The 16,224-nt window shown below is 38.4% G+C and overlaps 1 protein-coding gene across 3 annotated transcripts in view; it reads left to right on the top strand.

Moving 5' to 3' along the window:
* Positions 1-16,224, top strand: part of ERCC6 (ERCC excision repair 6, chromatin remodeling factor) — an 80,173-nt gene that overhangs the window by 43,677 nt on the left and 20,272 nt on the right. For 2 of the 3 annotated variants that reach the window (XM_050959972.1, XM_050959974.1), the window contains exons 7-10: positions 2,695-2,830; positions 13,144-13,314; positions 13,883-14,059; positions 15,440-15,556. In XM_050959972.1, coding sequence (XP_050815929.1) covers positions 2,695-2,830; positions 13,144-13,314; positions 13,883-14,059; positions 15,440-15,556 — 601 coding nt within the window. The remainder of the gene's footprint in view (positions 1-2,694; positions 2,831-13,143; positions 13,315-13,882; positions 14,060-15,439; positions 15,557-16,224) is intronic. The other variant, XM_050959973.1, reaches the window with a different exon arrangement.

The raw sequence follows: 16,224 nt of genomic DNA, 5'->3' as shown, positions 1-16,224 counted from the left end.
TTTTTGATTTGGAGTTTTGAGTTTGCAGCACTGGCAGAGAGGAGTTATGCCAGTGCTACCCAAGTGCTGCACCTTGTTTTCTGAATCAATTTTAAATACCACTTCAGCTGCTCAAGTTGAGCTGTCTACTTAAACATACTATTTGGGCCCGTTTGCGCTGGCTGGCTAAACCAGCAGTTTCTTTAAAACAGCATGGAAGTCCGAGTGTAAAGGGGACAAAGGATTATCAGTGTTCAAAAGGGATTATGGGGTGACAGAGCGATATAAATGTCAGAGAAATACACTAATTAGGGATTATTCAAAACTAGTTGAGTCTAGTTGTTTATAATGAGGGGCCTGTGTTCTTTCTGCTGTTTGTGAGGAAACATTTGAATAGCCTGTCACTTTATTTACTTTGCATGGAGCTTTTCAGATTTAAGGAGGGAAAAGCCATGGTCCCTGCTTGAAGAGTTTAAAGTCTGAAGAAGGATTGTCCAGTGGTTAGGGTAGTAAATTAAGATGTGGGCGGCCTGGGTTCAAGTCCCAACCCTGCCACAGACTTCCTGTGTGACCTTAGGCAAGTCACTTAGTCTTTCTGTGCCTCCATTCCCCATCTTTATTCCCCATGAAGATAATAGCCTTCCCCTAACTTGCTGTGGTGTAGTGAGCTTAATTAGGAGATTGTGATGCACTCAGACACCACAGGTTGGGGCCATGAAAGTACCTAAAACAGACTAATTAGTTATAGAGAGAGCTTGAAGATAGCAAAGAATGAGGGTAGGGAGAAGGGGTGCAGGAATTAAAACAAATAAGTGTATTGTAGCAGCTGAATCTTATACATTCTGCTTTTTTTTTTAATAGACTGAGGTGGGGAAGGAGGAGAAAGAAACATCACAGTAATGGAAGCTGGTGAAGAAGAACAAGGAGGGGAATAAGGGCTATTAGTGCACAGAGGTTTTTCCACAAAGAGGGAGCTGAGGCTGGGGAAGAATGAAATGGAGAAATGAGGCTAGAACAAGCAGGATCTCTTGTCATTCTGGAAACCTATATGTTAAATAAACAGAATTCTTCATAAAATGTCCCCAGTCTCTGAAACGCTGTTATCTTTTTTTTGTGGCTGTTCTAGTTTGTTTCCTTCCTGGCTATTTATCAGTAATCTAGAGGTGTTTAGTGATTTCTCTTCAGTCTCTCACAGCTAATACCTCTTGAAATGCACATGATTTTCCACAGCAGTTTTGCATGACTTGAAAACACAGATGTATATGATTGTGGTAAAGATGACTTACATACATATGTATGTATGTATGTATGTATGTTGTTTCAATATAGAGAATATTTTAACAGTAAAACAGTATCATTTTGTGTTGAGATTTTTCCTGCTGTTTTATCTTCTCTATGATAGTCTGTCAGTGTTTCCACCTGGACTAACTCTGTGTGTCTCTTATTTTAAATAAATAAGTAAATAAGAGAGAGAGAGTTTTCCTTCTGAAGAGCAGGATAGCTATGAATTCAACTATATCTTCCTGGAGTCTGTTCCTAACAGTATACGTCTTCCAGAGAGAGGGGGGAGGGAGAGAGAGAAAAGGGCGTCAGATGTGAACAAAAGAAACTGGGAGCCAGGGAAGTTCTAATCCTAGCTCTGACACTGACTTCATCTGTAGATTTCAGCAGATCGTTTTGCCTGTTTGCCTCAGTATCCCCACTTCTAAAATGGGGGTCTGATACTACCTCATAGGATGTTTGAGGTAGTTGCTTATAAAGAGCTTGAATATGAAATGTGCTCTAATAGTGCCTCTTTAATAAAAAGGATACAAGACAGAGCCCAAAAGTAATCAGAACTTCAAGTATTTTTCGTTTTAAAGTTGCATTTTCTTTATTACCAAGATAATGCAAAATTTTAATGTATAATGATGTGGGCAAACTCTTTTTTCACAAAATGATCACTTTCATATCTGACCTCTCAGTCCTTTTTCTGAAAGGAAACCTGTATAACCCCTTCAGAAGACAAGCCTGGGAGATTAAATTCATAACTGTGCTGGACACTAAAATCGTATGCAATAGAGATATTTTTTATGTCTCATTACACCAATCTGTAACCCTCTAGCCCTCCTTTGCCCTATGACTCCAGTGCTGTTAATTGTCCACTTCATCTTGAATGGTCTCTTGCAACATGTATTAACTCCTTATCTGTTCCACCTTGTATTTAGCTGTGACACTGTTTACCTTCCTAGACATGAAGAAGAGTTCCCTGGAGCTTGAAAGGTTGTCTCTTTCACTAACAGAAGTTGGTGCAATAGAAGTCCTTACTTCACCCACACTGTGTATAATAAGAAGCTTGAGAGAATGTAGGCCCCCATTTGTTTTTAGACAGCATACAAGTAAAAAAGTTGTTGGCAGTTGATAATTTCGGTTCTTTTAAAGAGACATCATGCATCCTAAATCTGATTTGCAATACCACAGTACCCTTTAACCATTTTGTTTGTAGCTTTTCTATTTCTGTATTTATATTGATAAATGCATCCATTAACTGTTCAACTGTTGTAGCTGTACCCTTTACCCCTTTCATCATGCTTAAAAAAAAAAGAAGACAATCAATTTCCTTAGCTTGCGTATTCTACTTGAACTATTGAGTGTCTGTTGGTTACTTTAATGGGTCACTTAATATAGTGTATTTATTTTACATTAATGTTTTTCTTCTTGAATGTTTTATTTTAGGTTTAAAGGTTTGGGCCCAACGGTGATTGTGTGTCCAACCACAGTGATGCATCAGTGGGTGAAAGAATTCCACAGTTGGTGGCCTCCCTTTAGAGTTGCAGTTCTACATGAAACTGGCTCTTACACCAACAAAAAGGTAACATTTGAAATGGGGGGTGTGTGTGTTATCTCAGTATATAGGGTTGTATATCCATTATTCCTGAAGATTTTGTGTGTATGCTTCTTTTTTTTTTTAATTGTTTTATCCTTTTTAAAACATTCTCAGTGATGTGCATAGATTCTCTGGGAAACACAACAAAAAAAAGTGATGACTAAACTGTAATGTAACCAAGACGTGTGTATTGGTCTTAACATCAATGCATGCTTCCATAGTAAGCAGTGCTCTCACACAGAATTTATTGTTCGCTGTGCCATAGCTCACAATACTCCGACATACTAAAAACCATCCCAGACCCCTTCCAGTGTGCCCTGGGGGAAGGGAATCCTTCTTGACACCCATATCTCAGGACTAGTTTAACCATGTGCATGTGAGCAAAAATTCCCATACCATGTCATCGAACCCTGTTCACACCCTACTGTGTTGGTGATGTCCATGTAATATTCAACATGTCTTTCTTGAATCTTGTCACATTGGATTCTTCTACCTCCAGAGACAAAAAATTCCAAACACAGCTCATGCTCTGACGGAGGGAGAGAGTTATCCTTGCATCAGTTTAACCTAAACTTTTGTCATCTGAATTTAATTCTCAGGAGTCCACATTTTCCTTTTGCTCTCTTCTAAATCAGTGCAGCCCCCTCTAGGTATTTTTGCAGTGTAATACAAGCCCACATGCACATGGGGAGCACAAATAAATCCCTCTTCTTCAAATTTTAGAGTCTGAAGGCTCAATCCAGAAAGGTGCTGAGCCTTGTCAACTCCTTCTGTGTTAAGTGTAGTCTTGATCATTTAAGTAACTCTTTTCTGTACATTCCCATAGAGGTAAGATGCTCTCAAGTAAGTGTTCACCATTGTGCAAGGCCATGGTGTAATTGTTTCCTTTGCCTTATATATAATTAGGAAACAGCGTATGAAATTATTAGCCTTCTTTTCTGCAGATGATCAGTGTATCTAAGAACCTATTTGTGTACAGACTACTGGTACTGGAGAATTCTTCCATTGTGCTATCCTGCATCAGAAGAACCTTCATCCAATTTTTAATTCATTTCACCTTACACACACACATGTCCACTTTTTTTTATTTATTTGGTCATTATCTCAGTTTAAATCAATGAGTCCCGCTCCCTTAGAGCAAGTGACAGTGTAACTTTTTTCTCTGACAATGTTTCTGCTACTCTTTCACTTCTGGAGTAATCTTTAATTTTATAAAATTGTATTCCATTTCGCAAACTGATGAAATCCATTTCACATGAAGTGTCAATATTTGGTACTTGTTGGAAAGGAAATGAGAAGAATATTTAGATTTGGTTTTGGCTTCAGTTTCAGGCGCTTAAGTGAGTTTGCAGAATTCAGTAAACCGTTTTAAAATTTCTCTTTAAATATTTATTGAATTTCTTGTAATAATATTACAATGGTATGGTTCTTAATTGCATTTGATTAAATGTATTATGAAATAATCGATACAATTACAGTACACAGCAAAAGATGAACAGCACACTGAGAAATGTGCTAATAGCTTGCTGTTGCTCAATTAACTCAATGTGTCTTCATTCAAGCCCTAAAAGTCTACTGACCACAATAATATGCTTTCATGTTTTCCTAAATTAAATCATGCATACTTACTTTAGTGTTCTGTTAATTAATGAACCTAACTTACATAGAATTTCCACAAGCAGGGAGAGAGGTACACTGAAGACTTCAGGACTCCCCACTCTGTCCCATCATCTAAATAATCAACATTTCAAATACCCTCTGCTGATGTCTCTTTAAATATTTTTATTTGTGTTACTGTAGCACCTGGAGCCTTAGGTATGGACCAGCACCCCATTGTGATAGGTACTGTACAAACACAAAACAAAAAGGCGCTCCCTGCTCCAAGAAACTTACAGTCTAAGAGCTAGTGTACACTGGCAGCGCTTGTGGCTTGTGTGGTCGTGACTCTAAAAAACCCACCTCCCCAAGGGGCGTAGGCTGGTGCACTGTCTACACAGGCGCTTTACAGCGCTGAAACTTGCTGCGCTCAGGGGGCTGTTTTTTTCACACTCTTGAGCGAGAAAGTTGCAGCACTGTGAACTGCCAGTGTAGAAGATGGATACAGACAGATGGAGAGGAATTACAAGTAAACAGTGAGGCAGTAGTGATCAGCATGATAGGCAGTGGCCTCTGCACAACAAAAGCAATAGTGGCACTCTGCACCTTGGAGCCCTGAAAGAGAATGTCTTATGCCAGGGTGTCAAGGAAAATCAGCATGGTTTGAAACTCGTACATTTTTCTCATGGCTATATGCCACAGTTTTTCCTACTCACTCCGTAGCCAAAAAAGGGTCAGTTTGTGTGTCTAATTAAATTAAATCCCTTTGTAAAAGCTGTGTTGGCACTTCATTGGTCTTGGAGTGAAGGAGTCTGTTACTGTTATGATTTCATCAAAACATACAATTTACAACATCATGAAAACTGACCCTGCAAAATAAGTAGGTCATTAGACTTGTTCTTTCCTATTTCAAATTCTTCCTCAATACACACTTACTCTTTGAAGCCTGTCGGTGCTGACCTACCACCTACAGAAAGTTTACACAACAGTAATGCGGTGATTCCATCTCCTGATCATTTGCAGGGCCGGCTCCAGGCCACAGCGCGCCAAGCGTGTGCTTGGGGTGACACGCAATGGGGGGCGCATTGCCGGGAGGGTGATAGGCGGCTCCGGTGACCTGCTGCAGGCGTCCCTGCAGAGGGTCCGCTGGTCCCGCGGCTCTGGTGGAGTATCCGCAGGCACGCCTGCGGCAGGTCCACCGGAGCTGCAGGACCAGTGGACCCTCCGCAGCCATGTCTGCAGGAGGTCCACTGGAGCCACGGGACCGGCGAGCAGCAGAGCGCCCCCCCACGGCGTGCCACCGTGCTTGGGGCGATGAAATTGCTAGATCCAGCCCTGGTCACCTGTAGTCATTCACAATAGTATTCTTATAAGAGGCACTCTGGGATGCATGAGAGGGGCAAATGACTCCCAAGAAGCCAAAAATATTCAGCCCCTACAGCTGATGAATAAAATTTAGCTATATGGCAAAAAAAAAAAAATTAAATAGGAATTGAAATGTGGCCCTTTTGAACATGGTAGTAACTTCATAGTATACTGAAGAGGCAACAGGACAAGAATTTTGTAAATCTTCAAATGAACCTTGAATTCTTTAACTAGAGATTGAGAAAATACCTAGATCCACTGTACTATTACTGTTGCACTACCTTGCATCCTGGGATCTCCAAGCGTTTTACAAACATTAACCCTACTAAACATTTTATTCACTTAACTTCAAAGGCACAGTATAAGTAGATGTAGTCGTTCCCCCTCCCTCCCTCCCAGAGTTGCTCATTGCACATTATAGCAGTGTAACTATGATTGTTTTCCTGTGAATTAATACTGGGCAATGCATTGAGCTTTATTTAGTCTAGTGACACTGGAGCCACCAGTTCCGATGAGTAAGTATGGAAGTTGGACAATTTTTCCCAATATCTAATCTAAATCTTCCTTGCTGCAGATTTAAGCCCATTACTTTTTGTCTTTCGTTTAGAGGACATGGAGAACAATTGATCACCATCCTCTTTATAATAGCACTTAACACATTTAGAGACTGTTATCAGGTTTCTCCTCAGTCTTCTTTTCTCAAGGTTAAACAAGCCCAGTTTCTTCAACATTTCTTCATAGGTCAGATTTTCTAAACTTTTTATCATTTTTGTTGCTCTCCTCTGGACTCAATCCAGTTTATCCACATCTTTTCTAAAGCATTGCATCCAGAGTTAGACACAGTACTTTAGCTGAAGCTTCATTAGGACTGAGTAGAGTGGGAGAGTTACCTTCTGTGTCTTAAACATTGTACTCCAGTTAATACAGCCCAGAATATTAGCCTTTTCTGCAACTGTATCACATTGTTGACTCATATTCAATTTATGATCCATTATAAACCCAGATCCTTTTCAGCTGTACTACCACCTAGCCAGCTGTTCCCCATTTTGTAGTTGTATATTTGATTTTTCCTTCCTAAGTGAAATACTTTGCACTTGTCTATATTGAATTTCATCTTGTTGAGTTCTCTAATTTGTCAAGGTCATCCTGAATTCTAATCCTGTCCTCCAAAGTGCTTGTAATGCCTCTGAGCTTGGTATTATCTGCAGATTTTATAAGCATATTCTGCACTCTATTATCCAAGTTATTAATGCAAATATTGACTATTACTGGACCTAGGACTGATCCTCCGTGAGACCCCACTGGGTACGCCCTCCCATTTTCATAGCAAGCCCATTGATAACTATTCTGAGTGTAGTCTTTCAACTAATTATGCACCCACTTTATAGTTTTCACCTAGACTGCAAATCATGTGGAACTGTATCAAAAGCCTTACTAAAATCAAGATATGTTACATGTACTGCTTTCCCCCTATGCACTAGGCCAGTAACCCTGTCAAAGGAGGAAATTTGGGTTATTTGACATGATTTGTTCTTGACAAATCTAGGCTGGGTACTCTTTATAACCCTATTATCCTCTAGATGCTTACAAACTTGTTTAATAATTTGTTCCAGTATCTTTCCAGGTATTGAAAGTAGGCAGATGGCTCTATAATTTCCCAGGTTTTCTTTGTTCCACTTTTTAAAGATATCTATATATGAACTACATCCTAATGTCAAAGAACATTCTCATATGGAACTTTGGGAGCAAAATGAGCCAAGTCATGTCCAAGACTTAACAGACAATGCAAGAGAACGTTTAGTTAACTAAGCTAATCACTAAAATGTACACACGAGGCAGCACAACGATTCTTACTACATGATCGAAGAAACGATAAAGTCAAAATGGTACAGTTCAGATCACTCCAACTGTCAAACTTTAAAAACTGCATAACAGACATTTCCTATTGAGAATTTTTGTAGCATTACAAGACAAGAATTTGAAGTTCAGGAGAAGAAAAAAAGCTGTAGTGCTGGTGGCTAAGTTTTGAACTGTACCAGTCAATCTTGCAAATCTACTATACTCCTCCTCTCACCCAGGGATAATGTATGTATTTGAAGATAAGGGAGGTTAACTTGTTTTTTCTTTACCACCACCACCATTACAAAAGTGGAGCATAAAGCTTTTCAGTAGTGCACTTCATCACTAGGAAAAGAAGAGGGTTGGAAAGACCTCCCTCACCTAACAAAATTCTGAGGGTATGTCCACACTCAGTAATTACTGTGGTGATGCATGTCCACACTACCATCCTTGGGTCAGTGGTGCACATCCTCACCAGGAGCTTTACCACCAACGTAAGAGGGGCAGTGTCAGGAGCTGTTAGAGCCTGGTCTCAGCTCTGCTAGCAGCTCCCTGCCAGGAGCCTGGCTGGCTCCCAACAGGCTGCCTCATTCTCTGTCAGGAGCCAGGGGAAGCTGCTTGGAGCTTCCTGCCTCCCGATTCCCCACTGGGAGTGGAGGGGAAGCCTCCCGGGGCTTCTTGGCCCTGGGGAATGGGGTCCAGCTGCCCCAGCTCCTGATGAGGAGTGGGAGCTTGGAAGGGTGCCCAGGCTTCTTGCCGTAGCTCCCAGCTGGGAGTGGGGTTCAGCCACCCAGCTCTCCAGGAGAATGGCGGGCAGCTGGGCTCTAGCTACCTAGCTTTCTTGTCAGCTTCATGGTACTTGTTCTGAAATTGACAGGACAGCAAACAGCCCATGTAAGTAATGGAGTATCTACACAGATACTGCGTTGCCCCAACTACGCCAACATAAGCCCTATACCTCTCATGGAGGTGGAGTAGGGCACTTACATTGGCAGAAGCAAGGCTGCAGTGTAGACACTGACATAATTAGAGCGACATAAGCTACCTTATCTCAACCTAATTGTGTAATGTAGGTCAGATCTGAATAACTAAGGCACCCACGCACAGCTTGAAGCACAACCTATTGTTAAAGTTGCAGAGTCCTCTGTATGTCTATTCAGTTTGAGGCAGTTGAAGAGCAGAATAGCCCAGATATAAGTGCACAGGAGCATGGCTACATCCCCTCCAAGACAGAAAGGCATGCAGATTCTGACATGACAATTTACCATGCAGTGCCAGACTTTGAAATCAAAGTACTGCTAATGTCTCTCTGCAGTCTACCTGTAGGCAATTTTTGCTTTATTTCTTCAGAAAATAAGCCAAAGGCACCTTATATTGCAAAGGAAAAGGACGCAATCCATAGAAATGGTTAACTGCAATATAGTTCCACTCTTTTAAAAAATTCTCTCTTCAAAAAAGAAGTATCTTTCTCTCCACCAGGCTCAATATTTACTGGTCTGGTTTCCTACATAAAGAGCCTATTTAAAATCTAATATACATGTATGTGACTCTGTCTAGAATCTGTGCAAGCAGCTTCCCACCTGAGAATCTCTAAGTGCTTTGCAAATGTTAATTAAGCCTTGTTCTACTACTGTAACATAGGTATTTTCCTATTGTACAGATAGGGAAACTGAAGTACAGAGGTCAGAGTCAGTGGCAGAACCAGCTGTAAAACCTCAGTTCAAAGGTAGCCAAGGCCTGGAACTAAATCCCTTTCTCAATATGGAAATAAACTTAAAGTGAACACCAACAAATAGTGCCCTTTTAAATATATAATAAGCTCTCTGACTATTTTAATTGCAACTTTTACATTTATTAAGGATTTGCAATGTGTTATTGAAGCCTTTTCATAGTGCCATGTAGATTGTTTTGGGGGCCACATAGCAAACAGAGGTTTTATAGGTTGAATTTATGGATCTCTTCTTAATGGTTAGTTATGAGATAGTGAAAAGAGTGCTGGACAAGTCCATTTAGATTGACAAATAATACACAGTTGAGTCAGCTGTTCTGTGTTTATTGTCCTGGTAGGTTCATACTTGTTTTTTAAATACATATTGGAATCTTGGGGAAATAGTAGCACAGCTTGTTCATAGACTGTTTTTTATTTTTCAGATTGTTTTTCATTCACATACATAGGTTGTATCACAGCAAAATCATGCAATATAACACTTATATTCAGCAGGACGAAGAATGTGTTTTAGTTAGAGGCATTTCTCTGTTGCGCATCATCAGAATTAGGATATGGCCAAAAAATCGTTGTTTACTGCTTGTCAAAATGCTGTCCTGTCTTGGACACTGGACACTAGACACATCTTAATTGGGAGGCCCTAGATAATCTATCACCCTGATTTAGGAAGAAAGATCATTGTTTCAAGTCTGAAGGCAGGAAATACTGTTTTGAATAAAAATGCAAAAATTTTTAACAGGGTTTTCTCATTTTGTCATTTTCTTGTAATCTGTGACACCATCTCTTTTAATACCAGAATTTAGAATTTCAAGCCTAATTAACCACCGCTTAACCCTTAGGCATTGGGTGAATTTGTCCCCATTAAGCAAAACTTATTCTAATACTGTCCCAGTTAAGCAGCAGTCATTAGGCTAAATTGGTTCCCTGAGACATTCCAGTAAAGCAAACATTGCTATTAAGTACATCTTAATTTAAGCAAAATAAAGAGTATTGTGAGCAGATTGCAAACTGAAGACTATAAATATACCAGTTGATAAAGTAGCATGAATTCTGAAATGCTACAGTATCAGAACAGGATACATCAAAATTTAAAACTGAAATCTATGAAAACTCTTTTCCTCTTACATTATGTTCAGAACTGTAACTTACGCCATACACCCTCAAGTATCCACTAGATACGCTGAAATGACAGGTAATAAATATTGTTGTCTGCATTGTTAAAATTGTGTTTGCTGTGTTTTTCTTCTTTTGTCAGCACAAATCCTTGTTTATTAAAGATTTAGCTTAAAGGAAATTTTAATTAATTACAGGTTCACTAAATCCTGACTAGGAATCTGCTGTGCTGTGTTTACAGTGAATGGCCTTCCTGTGCCTATGTTTCAGTCCTGTTCTCTCTGCTATCTGACAATGTGATTTATGGCTGTTGTTTTTCTACCAGTCCACTGTTTGCCCTCTAGGAGGGATTGGTCTCCTGAGCCTCCATAATAACAGCAGCACTTTCACAAAACATCTTTTAATGACAACAGTGTAGCATTCTGTAAGTCAGGCTAATTGCAGACATACCCTATTAATTGCAAAAACTAGGAGAGGTTACATATTTTACAAGCTTTTAATTTGAAATCGCCCGAGATGATTTGTCTTAAGTGTTTGGGTAGAGATGTCTACAATATTCTGCGATAGGCCATTACTGAGAATCTAGAACACATAGTTACAGAATGCTAGGAATGAATCAGGTGAAGTTAAGTTGTGTGGGCAAATCTGCCTAGGAATACTACTGCTTCTGTAAAACAGAATGTTATAAAAAAAGTTCATGTTACGAGAATAAAGTAGCTAATTTCTAATTTCATTTTAACAATTGCATACGTTACACTTATTTCGGTAGATAACATTCAAAGAGAAGAAAATCTAAGGTTGAACTAGAAAAGGTTGGGGGGTGGACTTTATGTCATGTCTTCAACTATATAGGGATCAGTTAAAATTATTTTTTTTACAGAATGATTGGTGGCTTATCAGATGTTCATCTGAGTCATTAGGGAGGAAAGCAGTGTGTTTTAAAAAAAATTTCAAAAAATTCTGATTTTTAAAAATCACATCTTTTGTTTATAAGCTCAAAACCTGCTAGATACATGATCATTTTTGTTACATACCAGTTCTGGCCATTGTTTGGAAAACATTTTCATGTTTTCTCCTTGGGAATTTAAAAGATCAGAAAACACCCTGGCTGTCATCTTTTCTTCTTTTCAGTTTTTGTGCTAATGTCCAAATCTTGCTTCTATTAATGCCATTGGGAAAACTCCCATTAATTTCATTATTGTAGGATTAAGTCCCAGGTCAGCAGTGAATGTGCACAGCTCTTGAAATAGTGTTGACTAGTTACTGCAAGCCAGTAAGAGAGCTCATGCATAGAAAGACACTCGGTTAAGTGTTAAGATGTAATTGGCCAAATGCTGCCACAGATCTGTCAGTGTGTCACCCTGAATTTCCCAAATCCTGGAGGGCTGAGGCTCACGTATGACTAATTTCTCTTGACTTCCTGAACACAAATTAAATTGAGAGAAGGTTTAGAGAAGTTCCAGTTACCTGCTCGTAATTCTTTTCTCAAACTTTCCCTTTACCATTTTTCTTGATTTTCTTATTTATTGTTAGTCTTCATTTGCCAGGCTTTGATCTTCCAGTATTTAAAACATCCAACCAAATAGTAATTGGTGGATTTCTTCTCCTTCTTCATATATTATTTTATTTGTTTTGATGTTAATGCCCAAAAGCCAGCTGAGACAGGAGGCCCTATTTTGCTAGGAAGTATACAGACAAAGAATAATAGAGGAAGGAATGCCCAACAGATAGGGCACTAGTCTGGCACTCAAGAAACCTGAATTCAGTTCCCTGCTCCACCGCAGATTTCCTTGGTCAGCTTGGGAAAGCTATTAGCCTCCTTGTGCCTTAGTTCTGCATCTGTAAAAAGGGGATGATAGCACTGCTCTACCTCACAGAGATGTTGAGAAGATAAATTCACTGAAAGTGTAGGTGCTCAGCTACTGTAGTCTTGGAAGTCTATAGAAGTAGCCAAGAAAGGTAAGAGAGAGTCTCTGCCACAAAGAGCTTACTGTCTAAATAGACAAGACACACAGGGTAGAGGAAAGGGATGTTACAAATAAGCAGAATGAAGAGTGTGATGGTTTGCAAATGTTAGTTCCATGGTTTTCTTCAAAATTATTTGGGTGGGATTTAGCCAAATGGAAAGACTTTGTTGGCTTTAAAATATAAATCTTCATTAACTCATTTTTTCCTTTTTTTTTTGTTTTTGTTTTTGTTTTTTTTCAATTACTGCGTCTTAGTTGCAATGCCAAAGTTAAGGCTGAGGAATAGAGAGGAGGGCTTGAGAAAATTAGTTATTCAGGGAAAACTAAACTTCAGTAGGTTCCAAACAGGTCTTGAATTTTAATGTAAGAGATAATAGTGTTTCTTCTGAAAGGGCAGTGGACCAAATTCTGATCAATTACATGTGCTAATGCTGAGTAATTCTATTTTAAGTCATTGGAATTACTTAGGATTTGCACCATTGTATCTAAACAGAGTTTGTTCCTTCATATGTATTTGTTAGCTGTTTTGGGATGAGATAGTACTGGGCTTGGCCATAGTTATTTTATTTATAAAGAATACTTAGTTATTTCCGATGCTTTTTAACACAATCAGGATCACAAATACACAGTTCAGTTGGTCTTAATTGGCATTTGAATGCTAAATTATTGACAAGAAGTCATTCTGTTCACAGGTGAAACTTATTCGTGAAATTGCAGCGTGCCATGGCGTTCTAATCACCTCCTATTCATACATTCGATTGATGCAGGATAATATCAACAGCTATGATTGGCATTATGTGATTTTAGATGAGGGTCATAAAATCCGGAATCCAAATGCCGCAGTTACACTTGCATGCAAACAGGTACGGTACCAGAAAACAAACCAAATATCTTAATTTGTAATATTTTTAAAAATAAATAAATAAATAATTTGAAAAAATAACCTGAGAAAATGATAGTAACTATGGATTACTAAGTTATAAAGTCATAGATTTAATCTTAGCAAAGAACAGATTGTTACAATCATTTTATTTTGTGGAGTATTAATGCTAAGTCTTGTTTGAGCTATCAGTTTTGTAGATAGCATTTCACAAGAAGCTTATATTTATTTCAGAGAAAATATGCTGTATACACCTCTACCTCAATATAACGCTGTCCTCAGGAGCCAAAAAATCTTACCGCGTTATAGGTGAAACCGCATTATATCGAACTTGCTTTGATCCAATGGATTGCGCAGCCCTCCCCCCGCCCCCCCCGGAGCGCTGCTTTACAATGCTATATCCGAATTCATGTGATATCGAGGTGGAGGTGTATTTTAAAATGTGACAACTCATTGATGTGAAATTGGATAGCCTCTGCGGTAGGAATCTGTATTACAAGCCAACTCATGAAAATGTCTTACTACTAAGTTGTTTTGTTTTATATTAATAGTTCCGCACTCCCCATCGAATCATCTTGTCTGGCTCCCCTCTGCAGAATAACCTAAAGGAGCTCTGGTCCCTCTTTGACTTTGTATTCCCAGGGAAATTGGGAACACTGCCTGTCTTCATGGAACAATTCTCTGTTCCAATAACCATGGGAGGATATTCCAATGCCTCTCCCGTGCAGGTAAAGCTATAGCAAAATATTTTTACTAATTGATGGTCATTAATTTGAAGGAAATGGTTTGCTGTGTTGTTTCAAAACTCACTTAAAAGTGTATACTATATTGGGTGTCTTATGTCCTGATCGAGTAAACATATTTACATACATTATATATACATGCATAATATATTTTTTTCACTATCTGCACTTCAAACATTAGCAAAATGTTGTAATAATTGAATTTCAGACACTGTAGAGGAATGACAGTGGTTTTCATTTTAAAACAATTTAACTATTCCTATCCAATTAATAGCAGGTTTTATGAAAGTATTTTTAAACTAAATCTAATTTTGAAGCATAAACTGCCTAGGATTATTCTTTTCAACATGAGTATATCTGTTAATCTTTGCAGTTGTTGCAGTTATTGCAAGTATTTTATTTAGCTGACTTTTAAACATTTACCTGCATTTGCATTTATTAAATTAGTTATTAGATTAATTGTTCGTAAAGTTATCTGAAGATTAAAAGTGCTGTGTAAATGCTTAGAATATAAATTATTTCTACTATAACATTTCTGGTAATGTTTTATGCACACATTTTTCTATTATTTTATCTTCATTCTGAGTTTAAGTGCTTCCCTTGTCTGAGGCTTGGTAATTTACTAAATTGAATGGCCAGTTTGATTTTTATGTATCAATAATTTATTATATTCTTTGTTTTGCTTTAAGAGAATTGAGGGTATTTTTAGCCATTATGTATAGTTAATACCCATCTCACACATCCATTACCCATTACAGAACCATATGCTCCATTTAAGGCCAGAATGACCTTTAGTTTCTGTGATCATAGGGATTTTCTTATACCGATTTTTTTAATAGTCTCAAGTGGGCACTAATCTTCACTTATTGTCTGCGACCCACCATTGCTTCAGGCTTCGTTTTGATCTTCAGTCTGTATATGAGCAGTTCTGTGTGTGGCTTTTGGTTTATGCAAGATTTCACACGGATTCATTGATAAAAGGGACTTGCCTAGAGGGAAGTGTGTCTTACTAGCCAATACATCTATAATTTCTGGTCTCCTTTCAGTGGAATAAATTTCACCAAATTAAGCCAAAATAAATGAATGGTATCTGATATGAGAGAGTCCATTTATTAAATATTATTATTGTTGGCTCACATGAATTCATTACAAATCACATTATATTGGATACTAAAAAAAACATTACTGTAACTTCATATATCCAATAAGGGGTAGAAAATGTAAATAATGTGTCTGCTTGTGCCATCTAGTTTTTTTTACTTTTTCCTACTCCTAGTTAATGAATCTCATTTAAATAAAAACATAAAGCCCTCTACATTAAGAACTCCCTTAAATGCTGTTGTTTTTTTTTTCTCCCTTCTAAAGGTAAAAACTGCCTACAAATGTGCATGTGTTTTACGGGACACCATAAATCCCTACTTGCTGCGGAGAATGAAGGCTGATGTGAAAATGAGCCTGTCACTACCAGATAAAAATGAACAGGTTTGTTTAAAATACATATAGTGTTTGATCCTTTACCTCCTGAAGTCCATAGCAAAACTTCAGTTGATTTTGTTGAAAGCAAGTGTGGAAAAAGAGCATAGAGAAGTTAAAGCTACACATTTTAACTTCTCAGTAGTGGCATAAGGCTAGTGAGCTGGGGAAGTCAAAGTGTGTCTAGCAGCTTGAATATCTACTGAGGTTTTTTATTTTGTAGGTATTTATAAATCACCTGATTACCATATCATCTGGGCACAGAAATCTGATGGAATTCTGTAATGTGGAAAGTATCTGTTTTCATCTTAAATAAGGAATTGTAGCCCCACAGATCCTACAGTTTACAGCCTCCTCGATGATCCAGCATCCAATTCTTTGTCATGACCTTGTATTCTCCACACAGCTATGCATCCATGTTAAAACAAAGGGCATGTAAGGTGCATTCTAGTCTATTTTATGCAAATTAGTTTCAGACCTTGGGCTACTGAAGAGTGATCTGTGCAGCCCTCAAATGGCCAGACTTGGACATCCTAAGAACAGTGCCTGTAGGGTACCTCTTGTGGTATGTTCATAATCAGAGTTATCATAAAAATTGTTGTTCCTGCTGTTATGAGGTTCATTTCGCCAACAAATTGTTACCAGGGAAATATGTAGTGACAGTAGTAGTTCAGGTT

This window comes from Gopherus flavomarginatus, chromosome 6, assembly GCF_025201925.1.
Source record: "Gopherus flavomarginatus isolate rGopFla2 chromosome 6, rGopFla2.mat.asm, whole genome shotgun sequence".
Taxonomy (NCBI): domain Eukaryota; kingdom Metazoa; phylum Chordata; order Testudines; family Testudinidae; genus Gopherus; species Gopherus flavomarginatus.
This window is presented reverse-complemented; position numbering and strand designations above follow the sequence as displayed.